The sequence below is a fragment of the Cheilinus undulatus genome, linkage group 8, assembly GCF_018320785.1.
Source record: "Cheilinus undulatus linkage group 8, ASM1832078v1, whole genome shotgun sequence".
Taxonomy (NCBI): Eukaryota; Metazoa; Chordata; class Actinopteri; order Labriformes; family Labridae; genus Cheilinus; species Cheilinus undulatus.
The window spans coordinates 15481073-15497150 of NC_054872.1; the positions used below are offsets into that span (position 1 = coordinate 15481073).

The 16078-nt window shown below is 38.4% G+C and overlaps 1 protein-coding gene across 2 annotated transcripts in view; it reads left to right on the forward strand.

The window, feature by feature from the left end:
- LOC121513640 (zinc fingers and homeoboxes protein 2-like) overlaps positions 1-16045 on the forward strand; it is a 58310-nt gene extending 42265 nt beyond the window's left edge. For both annotated transcript variants that reach the window (XM_041793518.1, XM_041793519.1), the window contains 10 exons: positions 1558-1770; positions 2300-2563; positions 2783-2989; positions 3141-3225; positions 3477-3662; positions 7131-7528; positions 9495-9747; positions 9850-10000; positions 10331-10447; positions 14434-16045. In XM_041793518.1, the coding sequence (XP_041649452.1) occupies positions 1558-1770; positions 2300-2563; positions 2783-2989; positions 3141-3225; positions 3477-3662; positions 7131-7528; positions 9495-9747; positions 9850-10000; positions 10331-10445 (1872 nt within the window). In that variant the 3' untranslated portion in view covers positions 10446-10447; positions 14434-16045. The remainder of the gene's footprint in view (positions 1-1557; positions 1771-2299; positions 2564-2782; positions 2990-3140; positions 3226-3476; positions 3663-7130; positions 7529-9494; positions 9748-9849; positions 10001-10330; positions 10448-14433) is intronic.
- The last annotated feature ends 33 nt before the right edge of the window (positions 16046-16078 follow it).

Genomic DNA, 16078 nt, shown 5'->3' on the forward strand with positions numbered 1-16078 from the left:
ATAAATTAAACCATATATTATGTACTATTGTACTATATATACTACTACATAGTATTAGTTAATAATAATAATAATAATAATAATAATAATAATAATAATAATAATAATGTTATTATTTTTATTAGTATTATTATTAGTATAATTAATATTAGTATTATTAGTAGCAGTAATATCAGTATTATTATCAGTAGGAGTATTATTATTGTTAGCAGTAGTATTATTAGTTGTAGAATAATTATTAGCATTATTATTAGAAGCAGTATTAGTGTTATTATTATTAGTAGTAGTAGTAGAATACTCCCCAGAGAGAGAGATAGATACATATAATATATAGATATAGTTTAGAGCATAATGAGAGCTTGTTCTTTATCCGTATTCAATAAAGATAATCATTTGGGTGAATAAGCTAGTTTAAGCATCACTTTTTATCCCTATTGTCAACTCTGTCAGGTAGTGGTTCTGTTCATTTAACAAAATTCTTTGTCCTCTGTTCATTTTATTATGCTCATTTGTTAAAATATCAGGGAATCTATATGAACAAGTAGCAAATTTATGTAAAAAGGTTGGTTTAATTTGGTTAATATTAAAAGTAAAGTTAGAAAATCATGAAATTCAGATTATTAGCTACTTCAGATGAGTGAAAAAAAATGAAAATAACCTATTTTAACTTAAAACCATGACTGTATACCAGTAGTAAATAACTGAAAACTTGGTATTAATCTGAATTAATAAAATAAAATTCAATTTATTTTGGTGTATCTGACAGAGTTGACAAAAATTAAGCTGTGATTGTAAAAATAACTGATATTTTAGAAAATAAAATGTTGAATCAAAATCTGTTCGTTCAAGTGACTGCTAGTTGAGGTTTCAACCTTAACAGATATCCACTTCAGATTATTGTTGTAAAACAAGAGTTACGTTTGGAACATGTTTTGACCATGTTTGATAAAGACAAAAAGTAAGGTTTACCATTAAATTTGACATTTAAAGCCTACTGTATAAGTGTGGGGAAACAAACGGATTATGGGGCTTGCAATAGAACAAGATGTCGTTTCTGAGGTAAAAAATTCCCTTTTTTAAGGTTTTCTGGGCAATTATTTTTCCAAGTAAGACATAAAAGAGCAACAAGTCATTTCAAGAGCCACATGTTGATTATAACTGATGTAAAGAATTATCATTATGATCAGTTTTAATTTTTGCTGATAGTTTTATGGGTCTTTAGTTTCTAATGATAATATCTAAAACATTTTAGCTGGGTCCTAGTTTTTTTGCTAAATGTACACATGATGCACTGCAACTTTTGGTGCCACCTAGAGAGTCAAGAATAAGAGTCAAGAATAAAGTCATCATTTATGGATTTATAAACCGCCCTTGGGCGAGAATTTACTACTTTTCAATGAAGTCATATGTGAAGTCATATATGTTAACAAGTACAATGTTTTTATAACTTAAATATTTACCATGTTGTACTGGATTTTTCTGAACAAAAGAACTTACTCAATCACTACTTTTTAATAAAAAAAGGTCAATATTTAGTAAATATTTGTATCATTCCAGGTGCCGAAGATCGCAGTGCCCCTCAACACAACCAAATACAACCCCTCACTGGACGACAACCTGACGCTCATCTCCTCCTTTAACAAGTTCCCGTACCCGACCCAAGCTGAGCTCTCCTGGCTCACCGCAGCCTCAAAACATCCAGAGGAGCAAATCAAAGTCTGGTTCACCACACAGAGGCTCAAACAGGGCATTAGCTGGTCTCCTGAGGAGGTAGGAATTAAAGCAAAATAACATTTTAAGCACTCTTTGAAATCCCTGTAGTGTGGTTTAATGCATTTACTTCTCAAAACACAGACGCTCCAATCAGGCAACAGCTGGTGTCCTAAAGAATACAAATAATTAGTGTTAAAAAAGGCTGTTTGTATCACATTCATGTATGAAATGCTCTTGATTAATATGTTTTCAGGTTTGAACAATGAGATTAATAAGCCTGGGCTCCATGTTGGGTAGTTACATGTTCAGTTTTATAGTAAGGCAAATTATAACTCATAAAAAGCATGTTGATGTTCTGTTTCAAGAGCAAAGCATCAGCCAACATTATAAAAAAATCCAGTTTCTTGGTAATAAATTTTCCTCTCACACAAAAAAACAGTAATTTTCAAAACTACTAAATTGATATTTAATTAAATTTTGGTTTGAAGTACTTGGAAGAATTGGCAATGGTAAAATAAGTAAGAGGAATCTAATTTCAGCACAGTGCATTTGTTTATGCATGACAAGTCTTCTCCCTCTGTGCCAGGTGGAAGAAGCCAGAAAAAAAATGTTCAACGGCACAATCTCTTCCGTGCCTCAGACCTTTGCCGTGGTCGCTCCTCAGATCAACTCCCAATCATCCTCCAACCTGTCCGCCTCCTCCGCCGCCTCCAAACCCTTACAGCAGGCCGCCTCCGTCCTGCAGTCGCTGCCATGTCAGCTCCTGGGACAGACCAGCCTGGTGCTGACTCCTGTAGCTAATGGCTCCACGGTCACATGTGCACCGCTGGCACTCACTGTCGCAAATCAGGTACAAGATAATATTAATGCAGAATGTGAACTTAAACAGACACTAACTTCATAATACAAGGTTGTCAGATGTTCTACCATGTTAAACACTGGCAGTTGTGAGAGTATTGAAAGAAGTTAGTGGTGGGCACTTTCACTCTCTTTGGTACACATTTATCTGCACTTGTACTTGACTAAAGTATGTCTCTATCTTTACAATCTCCGTCCACTGGTGATGCAGTCACTCAAACGTCCCCTGGCCTCCCCTGGGATCACCACAGAGAGTAAAAGACCCTCCATCATTCAGACCATCTCTGCGCCCATGACACCATCCAAGCTGGCCTCATCCAAGGTGCTCAGTTTCACCGTTGACCACAACAAAACCTCTGAGCAGCTCTCGGTGCTGAGATCCAGCTACACACAGTGTCCTTTCCCTGAGGAAGACGAGGTAAGAATAAGTGAGTGAAATGACATTTAAGTGCCATTTCTGCTGGGGTTAAACATTTTACTGCTGTTACTGTCCAGTTTTCTGCTACGGACTCTCCACTGTCACTGGACTTCATTCTGTTTATATCATGATGCATCTTGTCATGTGATAGATCTACAGGCTGATAGAAACCACCGGGCTGTCCAGAGGAGAGATAAAGAAATGGTTCAGTGAGCAGAGACTCCTTAATCTCAAAGGTATGAGCTGGGATCGGGACCCTGACTGTGATTAATTATAAATCTTACTTTCTTTAGTAAACAAGACACTATTTGTTCTCAGAGGTGGCTTTAATATCTTAATCCCTGAAACAGAATAATATGTCATACAGAGAGATAAACTTTGCTAAATCACTCTCACTAATAAGCTAATAATGATTTTTTTAGCTTTGTTGTGTATTAAATCCTTTCCTATTTCAGTTCATTAGTCTCTCTGTGTGTCTGGTTTGCAGGCGTTCCTCCTCCACCTGTTCTGGTGAAGGCCGAGGTGACATCAGCATCCAAAGACGCTCCCGTGAAGAAAGCGGTGCCCAGCCACTTCCCCCTGCTGGAGAGGGTGAAGGGGAAATCATCGGAGCAGCTGAAGGCGCTGGAGGAGAGTTTTCAGAGAAGCAGCTCTCCAACTGAGGCAGATCTAGGTACAGCCTTATGAAAAATAAACCTGTGGTGCTAGCTCCTTCATATTTTGCTTCAAAGCTTATTACACAGGAGCAAGAAAGGTCAGGTAGAAGTCAGAGAAGGCATTAAAATTCCCAGTCCTGTCAAAAACAAGATTTTCAGTATAAGAGAGTGAGAGTGGAATTCATGGTGAAAAAACATTTAGTGTTGAGAGGAGACATTTTTAAATCCAAATAATTTTCCTATTACATGTGCTAGTTTGTTTGAAAGTTGAGGACAATGCAACAAAACTGATTTTAATGGCCCAGGATCATATCTTAAAAAGTAATGTTAAAAAGATAAAAGGATTAATACATCAGAAAGGTTAGATTATCCAGTCTTGGTTTTTATCCCCATAAAAACTTCCAGTTGGTGTTTTTTAAAAGTTTTGAGCAGGATTTTAACTTTGACCCAGAAATTCAGGATCTTTCTGGTCCCAGCAAAAGGCTGGAAGTCATGACTCAACAATATTTTATCATTTAAGTGGTCAGTCCAAACATTAATTTTTTGAGGTTCTGATATTTCTGACTTTTCCTCCTTGCTCTTAGAGATGCAATACGTGGAATTTCTATATTGAAATATCAAGCTTTAGGTCTTACATAATTCTACATATTTCCTTAAGTTTGCAAAGCCTGAGAAAGTCTTATTTTTTTTATAATTGTAACACAACATGTCTTTAAATGGAGGCTGCCATAGGTTGCCTGAATCTTGGCCTCCCCATTTCCAGCATGGTTAGACCAGCGCTTCTCAGTTCTGTCCACCTCTGCGGCCTCCTTGTCAGTAGTATTTCTTGTTTTATCTGAGGACTGTTCAATACAAATGGCATCTCATAAGTTGTATTTACTCATCAGAATTAATATTTCTCATAATGAGGGAGAAATGCACCGATAAAAGCACTTCCTGGTCACTTTGGAAGTGATCCGAGAATGCACATGTGCAATCTCATGTTGCTTACAAAGGGACCTGGGAAGTGCTTTTGTCAGTGCAAATTTATAAATGAAACAAAACCTATTTTTTTTGTAAGGTTAATACGCCTTATAAGATGCTGTTGTTATTGAACAGTCTTCGATTCAGACCAAGAAGTAAACAGCAGAGCTGGACTTTGCTGCTCTGTACTCGTCATGCTGTTATCGTTTCAGTAGAGAGCCCCCTTGTGGTGAAAGTTTACATACTTTGCGTTTAAGTTGCTAAATTTCTAAAGTGACATTTTAAAACAAGAAAAACACTCAGGTTGTAAGATTTCATCTGTTTCACCAAAAAGCTGACAAAACATAACTCTTTTTTAATTATTTATTTATTTTATTTTTTATTTTTTTTTTTTTTTGCTTTTTCCCTTTACTCCAATAGAATAGCTAAAGAGTGACAGGGAAAGAGTGGGGGAAGACATGCACCAAACAGCACCCAGACTAGAAATCGATCCCTCGACCAGTGCATCATGGACTCTGGCCTCTGTATATGGACAAATGCTCTGCCCACTGAGCTGATCTGCTGTCCAAACAAAACATTTTTAATGCTCATTAATCAGTTAACTTCAATAACAAGCTAGTAATCTTATTCAAAATTGGTGGAAGTTCACATTAGAGTTAACATGAAAGTCCAGTGTCTCTGGCAGTGTTAATTTTTACAGCTATTTTTAATTTGAGTCTCAGTCCTAGTCGATAGATTAAATGACTTTTAGTTATAGTCACATTTTAGTCCTTTCTACCCTTTTTAGTTTTAGTATAGTTTTATTACTTAAAAATTCCTCATATTTTAGTCTTTACTTTTAGCCCAAGCATCTATTGTCATGCCTAAATCTGGTACCAAATCATGGTAGTGTGTTGTGTGCACCCTGCCAAACCTGGGGTCCCTGCATTCTACAGCTGAGAGGCAGTAGAGATACAGATGCTTTGTGTTTTGACAGATTTAGCTACAGTGGAGAAATATTGTGGATTTTGCATGCCAGAGAAAAACAACATTTTTAGACATTTTAGTCTAATTTTAATCATCTTAATGAAAACTAAACTTAATTTTTGTCAGTTTTAGTCTTCAAAGATCTAGTTTTGGCTAGTCTTAGTCGACGCAATGAACACTGGTCCCTGGTCTTTCAGTGTGTTTTCTTATTATTTAAGCAACTGCTGTGGATAAGCCTTGAAGTGTAACTAACGGCATAAATTGATGAAAGTTCAGGTTTGTTAGACCATCAACAAGCAAACAACAATTTGTAGAGTGATTTCATTTTCAACCTCTAATTTTCCAAGAGACAATCCTACTGTCCCTTAAAGGAACCCCACAATTCAAATCCAGTAAAAGATTCAATCCAAACTTTCTACATGCTTTAAGATCCAATGATTGCTTCAACCTTTATCAGACACTTTTGTGACATTTTACTGGTCTTCACTCTAACAGAGCTCCAGAAATAGAACTTATGTTGGAATCAACATTTGGCAAAAGTGGCAGGGGCATTTTGGCAGATTATTCAGTGAGCTTTATAAAGTATGGGAGGCTATAAAATCTTTCTTTGAAAATGAAGCTAAATTAAAAGAAGCTAAAACTTTTAATCATTGTTTTCCAAAGTAACATCCACATGGAAAATTATTTTTAAAAAACAGGGCATTGGTAGTACTGTGTAAGTGGTTGTATCTGTGCGCCCCATGTACAAAGGCTGTTATGTTTAAATTTCCAAAGTTTTCTAATGTTTCATTTCTGTTTCATTCAAACCATCTGTGAGAGACTCTGTGTGGGTTTGGCTTCTCTTGAGGACAGTTTGTGCTGTGTGAAGTCCTATTAAGAGCATTGCTAGTCTGAATTTTGGTATTCTTTAAAAGTTTGCATCTGGATAAGATTGATTCCTTCCCATTTGTCGATCTAATGCAGATGTGACATACTTCATTGCTTAAAAATGTGATTCTGCTTATCAGTCCATTCAAACTAATGCTGTTATATTTATCTTCATGTTTGTATCCTTGCAGCAGAATCCATATATTGATAGATATATAAGTATGCCTACTTTAACACCACATAGCCCTCCTTGCATGCTTGGAGCCATTTAAGCACAGAATGGGCCTGCCACTCAATAACTATTTCCAGTACGAGTTTATCTTAAAAAGTTTCTAAGGAATTGTTTCTCACTGGAAACTTTAAATACTTGTTGTAAACTTTCTGGCTGCTCTAAGGTTGTCTGTGTAGAAAATTTGTAGTTGTTTGAGTTCCCTGCCAGATAGATTCTCACTAAAGCAGATATAAGAATATTTAAAGAAGTCCAATACTTGTCCTCGATGTGTGATTTGATTTTCTTTCACCCAAAAGGAGTCACATACCAGTCTCTGGTGGGTGCCTGCATGACAGAAATAACAGAAATGTTTTTAATGAGCTCATTTGAAGCACCCTGGAGAGCCTGGATTCGAAAATAACCTTCAGCTTCAAGGTAATGCATCTTGTCTGGTCCTCTGAACTCTGTTCTGCTGCAGACCAGCTGGCCCAGGAGACCCGCCTGTCCAAGACGGAGGTGGACTGCTGGTTTTCAGAGCGGCGGGCGCTGAGGGACAACATGGAGAAGGCTTTACTCAGCATGGCTTCAAAGAGCTCCGAGGACAGGGTGGACCGGCCAGGAGCGCTGCTGAACGGAGCGTCGCATCGAGAGCAGGACGGGAAACGCTCCTCTCCTCACCCACCTGTCCTCTCCTCCTCCTCCTCATCCTCCCCTCCTGTGCTCGCTGTCTCCTCCCCTCACCCACCAATCCTCTCCTCCTCTGCCTCACCTCCCATCCTCACATCATCATCCTCCTCTTCTCCTCATCCTCCCATCCTGTCGGCCTCCACCAGCCCGGCTCCAATTATCGGCCGCTCACTCACACTGCTCAGAGAGGTGAGAAAAGCGGCAGAAAAACATGTCAACATCAACACTGACAAGATTATAATGAAGTAACACTTAAATGCAAGCTTTAAAAATGATTACTCGTGAAATACAGCTAAAGGTAGAACGACATTAATGAGTCTTGACTTTAAAGAAATTACTTAAGGTCACCTTTTTAATAAACCTCAAGTAAGCTGTAGTGTGAAACTGATTAATTTTGAGGAGGTTTTGGTCTGATACTTTAAGGAGAATCTGCGTGACTGACAGGATATGATGGGTTTTGCTGATAGCTGAAGATTAGAAGTGAAATACAAAAGCAGTTGTTGACAAGGTCAGCTGCCGGAGTAGGTTTGTGTCTAAAATAATACCGTTTTCCCATAGGATCACAGAGCCTATAAATGGATCATATATCCAAGAGATGTCTTTTTATATACTATGTAACAGATTACATAAGCACAGGCTGTCAGTTAAGAGTGACCCATATACGGATTTCAGCTCCTGCTTGCTTATTTTTAAATCTGATGAGAAGTAAGTCCTCTAGCCATACAGTGGCTATAAAACCCTCTACACACCACTTTAAAAATATCACATTTTTGTGATGTAAAAATTGAGGCCAGTATGATTATTTCAGAACTTTTCCCACCTTTAATGTGATCTTCTTCCTGATAAATTCAATTATAATACAAGCAGAATCTTTTAGGAGGAATTAATAACGAACAACAAAAACAAACTGAGGTTGCAAGCAGCACTAAAGGGCCTTTGCACCCAGATGCATGTTAGGTTGCACTCTGTATATGAGGTAATACTGGCTGTTAACACTAGGTGACAGAATGACACAGGGTGCCAATATTTAGATGGGATCTGGGCAGGACTGATATTTGCAACCGATGTACACCTTGACTGAAGTCCACCTGTGGTAAATTAAATTGATTGAACATGATTTGGAAAGCCACCCACCTCACTATAGAAGGCCTCACAACTGACGATGCATATCAGAGCTAAAACCAAGCCATTATCAAAGGAACTGCCTGTTGAGCTCAGAGACAGAATTGCTGTAGGGCACAGATCTAGGGAAGGCTACTGCTGCACACTCAAATGGAAGACGTCTGAGACAACAAGGACTCTTCCAGGAGTTGGTTGTCAGGCCAGACAAAGCAATCAAGGGAGAAAGGCCTTGGTAAGAGAGGTGACCAAGACACTCTGTGTCACTTTGACTGTGTGGAGATAGGACTAAAGGACAACCCTTACTGCACCCCTCCACTGGTATGGGCTTTATGGCAGAGTGGTTAAACAGAAGCCTCTTCTCAGTGCAAAACACATTAAAGCCCAGATGTTAAAGCAAGTCGAAGTACTTAAGTATACATTTGGATGTCTATGTTGCTTCTTTGATTTATGGTCATGGTAGTTCAAAGCTAAAGTCAATGGACCTTGTTTTTGTATCAGGCCATAGAGTATAATTTTTGCGCTTTTGAATGATCTGAGTAAAGGTACTGTAAAGGTACTTATTGTTTAGAAAAATAATGAATGGGAGTGTGTGAGTGTTACAGAATCCATTGCAGTTCATCAAGATTGAGCTAATTTTATCTGGTTTATATATCGTTGAATCATAATTTACGAGCTTTTCAAACATTTTTCCTGTGAAATCTGTAAAGAAACCAAAGAAAGAGGACAGTGTGGCTTTCTAGGTTTAACTAAAGCAAAGGTTTAAAGTGGAGTGGTTGAGTAGTATGCACATGACATGTACATTTGCTCTAATGTACTGTATTTTTCTGAGCATACACACTCTCATTCCACTGAGATGTGAGGATGATATGTAAAACATTTACTTTTAGACAAGTTGCAGGTCAGGTTTTTGGTTACCTTCTTGCCTGTGCTCGTCACATCCTATTATGTAGTTCAAATATTAGCATATGAACTCCATGTTTTGTAGGTTTTTCCACCTAAAATGTGTCATGTTTTGGTCAATTTATCTCCTTAGATGTTCTGTCGGACTCAGTGGCCTTCTCCTGAGGAGTACAGCCAGCTGGAGGTCCAAACAAGTCTCGGACGCACAGACATTGTCCGCTGGTTCAAGGACCACCGCTCTGCTCTGAAGAATGGTGAAACTCTCGACTGGGTGGAAAATTTCCAAAACCAGAACCCTGCAGAGCAGCAGAGAAGCAGCCAGGAACAGAACGGACAGAGCTCTGACAAAAAACAGACCGTTTCCCTGGAAGCCAAGGCTGTGAAAAGTGAGTTCAAAGAAGACTGTTTTTTTTTTTTAATCATTTCACAAGGTGTTTTTACACTTGTTAGATTCTGCATTTTCTCTGTTTTGTTGCATGTTTTTGCAGTGGAGGAGGTTGGTGAGAACACAGCAGCAACTACAGAGCGTTCTGACCGAGACAAAGTCCAGTGGTTGACAGACAGGTTAGCTCAAAGTGTGACAGATCTGAGCCGGGCCGGGCCTGACCAGACCAGCTCCAACGCTGCTGACAAAGGAAGGTGGGCGTAGAGAGGGAAACAGATCCTTTTTATCCTATATTTATTTTCAGGTGGGAGTTTCATGTTTATAAAGATAAAAAAAGATCAGCTTCCTGGCAATATTAGATTTTTTTTAAAGCATATCTGAGGAGTTATTTTGGGATTTTCTGTAAACTGTCTAAAAATACTGAACTGTATGGGCATAGCAAGTTATGGAGGCTGAATCACTCTATTTATTCTTCTGCCCCTGTTTACTGCTTCAGTGTAGTCTTAATGCATCTCTTACTGAACCGTGCAGTGTGCAAATAAAAATGTGTTTGTGTTCATCACATGTTTCTTTCATCCTGGCAGGTGGGTAAAAGTGACTGTGGCAGTGGGAGAGGATAGAGAAGGAGTGGACAGACAGAAACTGGCAGCAGACACTGAAGTCCTGACTTTGGAGCAGCCTGGGAGGGTCACTGGTTGATGGTATGTTATATTAGTGGAATTGGGAGCAATAGTTTTATGGATTATATCAGCCAGTCACATTGAAGCAGCCAGTAAATGCCGGCATTTAGGTGTGTAGACTCTGTAAAGATAATCTGTAGTTTCAACTGAGTACCAGAATAGGGAAGTAAGGTAATTAAGACACTTCGAAAGTGCCATGGTAGTTGGAACCAGATGGACTGATCTGAGTATCTCCTTGAACCTTGAACCTTGAAGCAGATGGGCTCTAGCAGAAGACCACAGCAGGTGCCACTCATGTCAGCTAAGAGCAGGAAACTGAGGCAACAATGCAAACACACCAAAACTGGACAAGAGAAGACTGGAAAAAAAATCTGGTCTGATGAGCCTCCATTTCTGCTGCAACATTCAGATGAAAGGGTCAGAATAAGCCTGCAAGATTACAAACAACAATGGCACGTTCAAAGTCACTTATATCAACTTTCTTTGTCATTCTGATGCTCAGTTTGAACTTCAGCACATCGGCTCGACCAGGTCTACATGCCTAAAAGCATTGTTTACTGCCATGTGATTGGCTGATTAGATAGATCTGTGTTAACAAGCAGTCAGGCAGGTATAACTAATTAAGTAAAAGGTGATTGAATATTTGCAGTGATAAATCGTGAAAGTCCTCAGACATTAGTATGACTCTGAAAGTGATAATAAGATAAAGTCAGTGATAGGTGGAAATGTTAAAGTCTCTGTAAAGCAAAATCAGAAATTTGTGTAATGCTAGCTATGTTGAAATAAGGTAAGCATGTGAAAAAGCTGAGAGCTACAGTATATCTGACTGAATTTTGAATTTTTAACTGTTAGAAAGTTTTTCACCACTTTAGGGGCTAGGTTTTCTGGGGCAGGGCTTAATGTGTGGGTCTGAGACATACAGAAGTCCTGAGTGAGTCATTCCAACACCAGAAAGCTGCAACCATATTAAAGCCCTGAGCATTTTGGCTTAATAGAGTCTTGTTGTCTGCAGATGTCTGTGCCTTTATTGGACATTAGCATGCAGGTAAATACTATTTTGTTCAGTGCCAAACCTACTAATCACAGTGGTGAATGAGTTAGTAGAAGTGACATAACACAGCAATTTTTGACAGTAAATGGCATGAAATAAATCCCAGATTCCTGCCTCTCCCACTCTAGCCAGGCAGCCACACACTGACTATAGTGCACCATAATGTCATGGTTTAGGCTTGTCGTTTATTCACTCTGTATTAGTCACTTGAACCATGTGCAGCAGGAGCCAACATCTTTACCTGCCTAAGATGTGTTTAAACCAATATCTGGCTTATCTTTAGTCCATTACATTTTGACTGTCTCTCTCGAAGCAGCAGGCGTTACTCCCTGCTCTCTGGTAGCCTTGCAGTGCTCAAGTTCAGTCAAGTATCAGATTGACACATTCTGATCCTGTCAAATTTGTTCTACTAAAAGCCTTTACCTTCTTATTATCTTTGAGGACTCCTTTCTGAAGAGAACACCAGAAAAATAAGTGTGCTAAGCATCCACTCCACGCCATAGAATCATAACTTCAAATATCTTCATCATTCAAATGTAGTATGAGGAATATCTAAAGTGTTAAAATACAGGATGATAAAGTTTAACTCAGACTTTTTCATGATTAAACTTAATTTTAAACACTTTAATATTTTTCATGACTTAAATAGGGGCTGGTGGTTTGTAGCACAACCGCTATCAAACAGCAGAGCTGAATAAATGTATTTATTGCTTTACAAAGACTATAGACCTAAATCAAATCGAAGTAGTCAACCATGATCAAAAGAAGACTTAATTATGGTTCTAAAATTAGACTGATTGTATTTCCAGATGGTTTATGTTATGTTATTTCTATAAAGTGACTTTGCAACCCGTCTTTACAGTGGGCAGCATATGTCATCAAAGAGTTTTACTTTCAATTATGTTAACTATGTTCCAAAGTTAAATCCTACAATTACAATAAGCAGTGTATCTGTCTGTCTGTGTGGATTTGCATGCCACACATTTGAAGACTAACATGTAAGAAAAGACCCACATATTCAACATTTAAGCTCGCTTGACCACATTTCTTGTCTGGACTGTAGCCAGCAGGTGTGCTGCTTCTATGTTGGGTTCAGGTTGCCTTGTACCCTTTTATGACTCTTTATAGAGCAAGTTTTCATTAAATACATCATGAACATATACAATCTTAAACATATTAGATTGATTCATTCATAACTAAAAATGTTTATCCTAACAGAAATGTTGGCTGTTAAAAGAATATTTAAGATATTTATTGTCTGCTGGTACATTTGGTAACAAGGGGTAAAATAATTTCTTTTCAGGCTTATGCATGAATTTCCCAAAAAATGTTTTTCTTCTTTTGAGGCAACAGGGAGTTACTTATTTATTCCTGTCTGGTATTAGGAAGTTAGTAAGAATTTTTATGCTGAAAATGCTGCTTGTTATGGGTAAAAGAGAATCAAAACAATGAAGGTGTGGATTCTCGAAGAAAGCAGAAAGCTTAAAGACACTGAAATGCTCCACGAGTCCATAGTATACCTGTTAGTGGGTTTGTCTGTATGAACAGCTCCTTGCATATCACATTTTTGCTTGACCCATTGTTTAAATAAAAATATTGATAATGCAAGTTTTTTAGTCTATCACAAATTAGTTTCATGATTTATTTCTTTTTAACAAAGAGAAACTTGGTGAGACTAAAACCTATTTTCCAAGATTGCCCTGGCCCAGGTCGGGAGCAACACATTCAAAGTCTGACAGTAAGCAGCCATGCATACAAAGATACTGAAAGATATATGACAAAAATTTATCATCTTAAAAAAGATACAAAATATCAAGCATGACAGCACATTTTTTTAAATAAAGCACATTCTTAAGTTATATGACATAGCAGAACATCTACAGCTGTCTTCAGCTAAAAAGCATCTGATGAGATAAACTCTTCAAGTTTCAGGTCTTTTTTTTTTTTTTTTTTTTTTTTAGTTCTTTCCAGGTGCAGGAAGCAGCAAACTTAAACGCCTTTTACCACAGTTCAGTTCTGACCTTTGGAACAGACGGTAAAGAAAAGCTCCTGAGACTGACATTTGTAATTCCCTGTCTTCCTCTGACTCATGTAGGTTAGAAAGTATAAAGAAAGCAGACGTAAAATGGACTTGTAGATAAAAATATACCAGTTTTGATGTCTGCATACAGCAAAAAGTGCTAAGTGTAGTCTCCAGAGGGCCTCCAGAGCATGTAAGGTCTGAGATATGGCATGCGCCACAGTCCGTCATAAAGCTCTGACTCTATCTATAAAAATCACAAAACGCTGCAGTTGTAGCTAAAACAAAGAAGACAGGAAGAACATGGCTGCCACGGTTAAGACTCTTATGTATCCTTCCTTTTTAAAGCATGCTGGGATAAATTCCAGCCCTCTTTGATCCTGATCAGGAATAATTGTCCCTATTGAATGATGGACTAGAATTTGAAGAAGCTTCACTGTGTGACTTGGCTTGGATGAACTGATAAATAAATGGTGAACTGTTCCTTTTTAAGATGTCACAGCTGCAGCCCCCTGCTATCCAGGAAGTTATTAGAGTGTAATTACCTCTGATTAGTCCGTCAGGAGGATGGCATGCTGGGATGGCAGGATGATACTTGGACCACACCATCATTAGCATCAAGCTACAGACAGAGGCGGCACACACACACAAAATTCACACAAAAACAGAACTCCACTATCACTGTAAGGCTGAGGGAAGAGTGTAAGTGTTTGAAGTCTTTGATTTCTTATAGTTTTAACTTCTATAAGCTGAAAAAAAAAAGCCAGATGATACTGGCAATGACTGATTTGTAAAATCAATAAAAGGCTAAAACATCCAAGTCTGTGAATAATGTTTATAGGCTCTCTTTATTTATTTGGAGAGCAGTGATTTTATTTTGAAAGGAAGAACTGAACGTGATAACTGAAACTTCTCGTTCTCCTTTATTCTGTCCAGGTGGAGTCAATCATGAACTGCTGTGTCTTTGTACAATGAATCACAACACAAGATGACTCGGCGTGGAACCAGTGGAAACTGTCTGCCTGTGATGTCATCAGAAAGCGCCAGAGACTGGAGTCAAAGCACTGATATGTGGTTCAGATGCTGACACAAAGAGGAGTGCCAAAGCTGGACTTGATGCATTGTTCTTACTACTACTACACTTTAGTTTGTTTTGTAAAAGAAGAAGCACCCTTGTAAATATTTTTCTGTATTACAAAGTAAAAGTTTGTACAGTTTTACTGGGAGGGCGACTTTTGTTACATTTTTAAGAAAAAAAGTCTAACTGGTGCCCCCAAAACCTGGAATGTTTTTTGTTTAGTTGTTCTAAGATCAACGTGTATGATAGTTTGTTATTGCTGAAAATCAGTCCTATTTTTTTGAGAAGCATACGTGCGCAGTACTCAGTATGAGTAGTGTTTGATGGCACTTACATATATCTTCCTGGTAGCGATAGATATTTACACACTAGGTCACGTCATCTCAAACTGTTAAGAAACAGTGACTATTTCTGTCCTACGGCGTCACCTTAACTCGCTGCATAGATTTACTCTGGTGGCGAAAAGACAGGGGTTGATTTGGAGATTTGAACTTCACTGTCACTCCTGGGAGGCTGGAGAATCAACAGGATCAGCCACAGGGGCAGAATGAAATGAATTAATGCACTATATGTCCCGGTTTTCAGTCTCCTTTTTGATCAGCTGATTTTAGCATCAGTTTGAGTCTCAAACTGCTCAGAATGTCTTTTTTCCTGATATAGAAACGATTGATACAGAATTGAGTAGTGTCTGTTTGATCGCACCGTGCTGCCTTTTCAGCTCTTTTATCTGACTTTTGCCGTCTGTCTCAGAAGTGGGCACAGCACAGACTGACCATGAAGGTTATCACTTCTTTGTTTAAAATACTCTTGACTGATTCTTGCCAAGAACATTTTGGCACAAGTGTTTCACGCATGATAGAATAACTCCTTTTATTCGGGCCATTTCACATGTCCATGTTGCTCAGCTGTGATCTGTGAACACACGTCTCGTCGTCTCTCTCGGCTCTCTGACAAAAGGAAATCCTCCCAATTAAAGCTGGGTCAGGTTTAATGCATTTTACGTCATCACTCCAGACTATGTTAAAGGATAAATCGGTCTCCCAGCTGCAGAGCTACGTAAGCTCTGCTGATTTCCTCAAAAACAGCAGAAAGCATTCAGAATATCACAACAGCCAAAGCTTTCATGAACCGCTTGCATGCGCTCCAACAATTTCCTTTTAAGAACTGGTTTTCACAAATCATTTAAAAGGGATTTCAGTGTTCAAACTGCAATTGCTTGCAGTATTTCAGCAAGCCCAAAAAAGTTAAGTTGAACTGTCAGCTGTTTTTTTAGCAGCAGGTGTACTGCTGTCTGCTGGCTGAATGTCTGCTGCTGCTGCTTTAGTTTCATGTTCAGACGAGTATCTGGGATACTGTACACTCTGTTTGCTACTTTGAGAAACTGCTTGCATTTTCATTTTCTACTTTTAAGTCTGCTGTAACTCAATAAATACACAACCAACTGTAAAACCCACCTCAGTCTGCCAGTGTTAATTGTATGCACCATCATAAAAGGCCCATTAA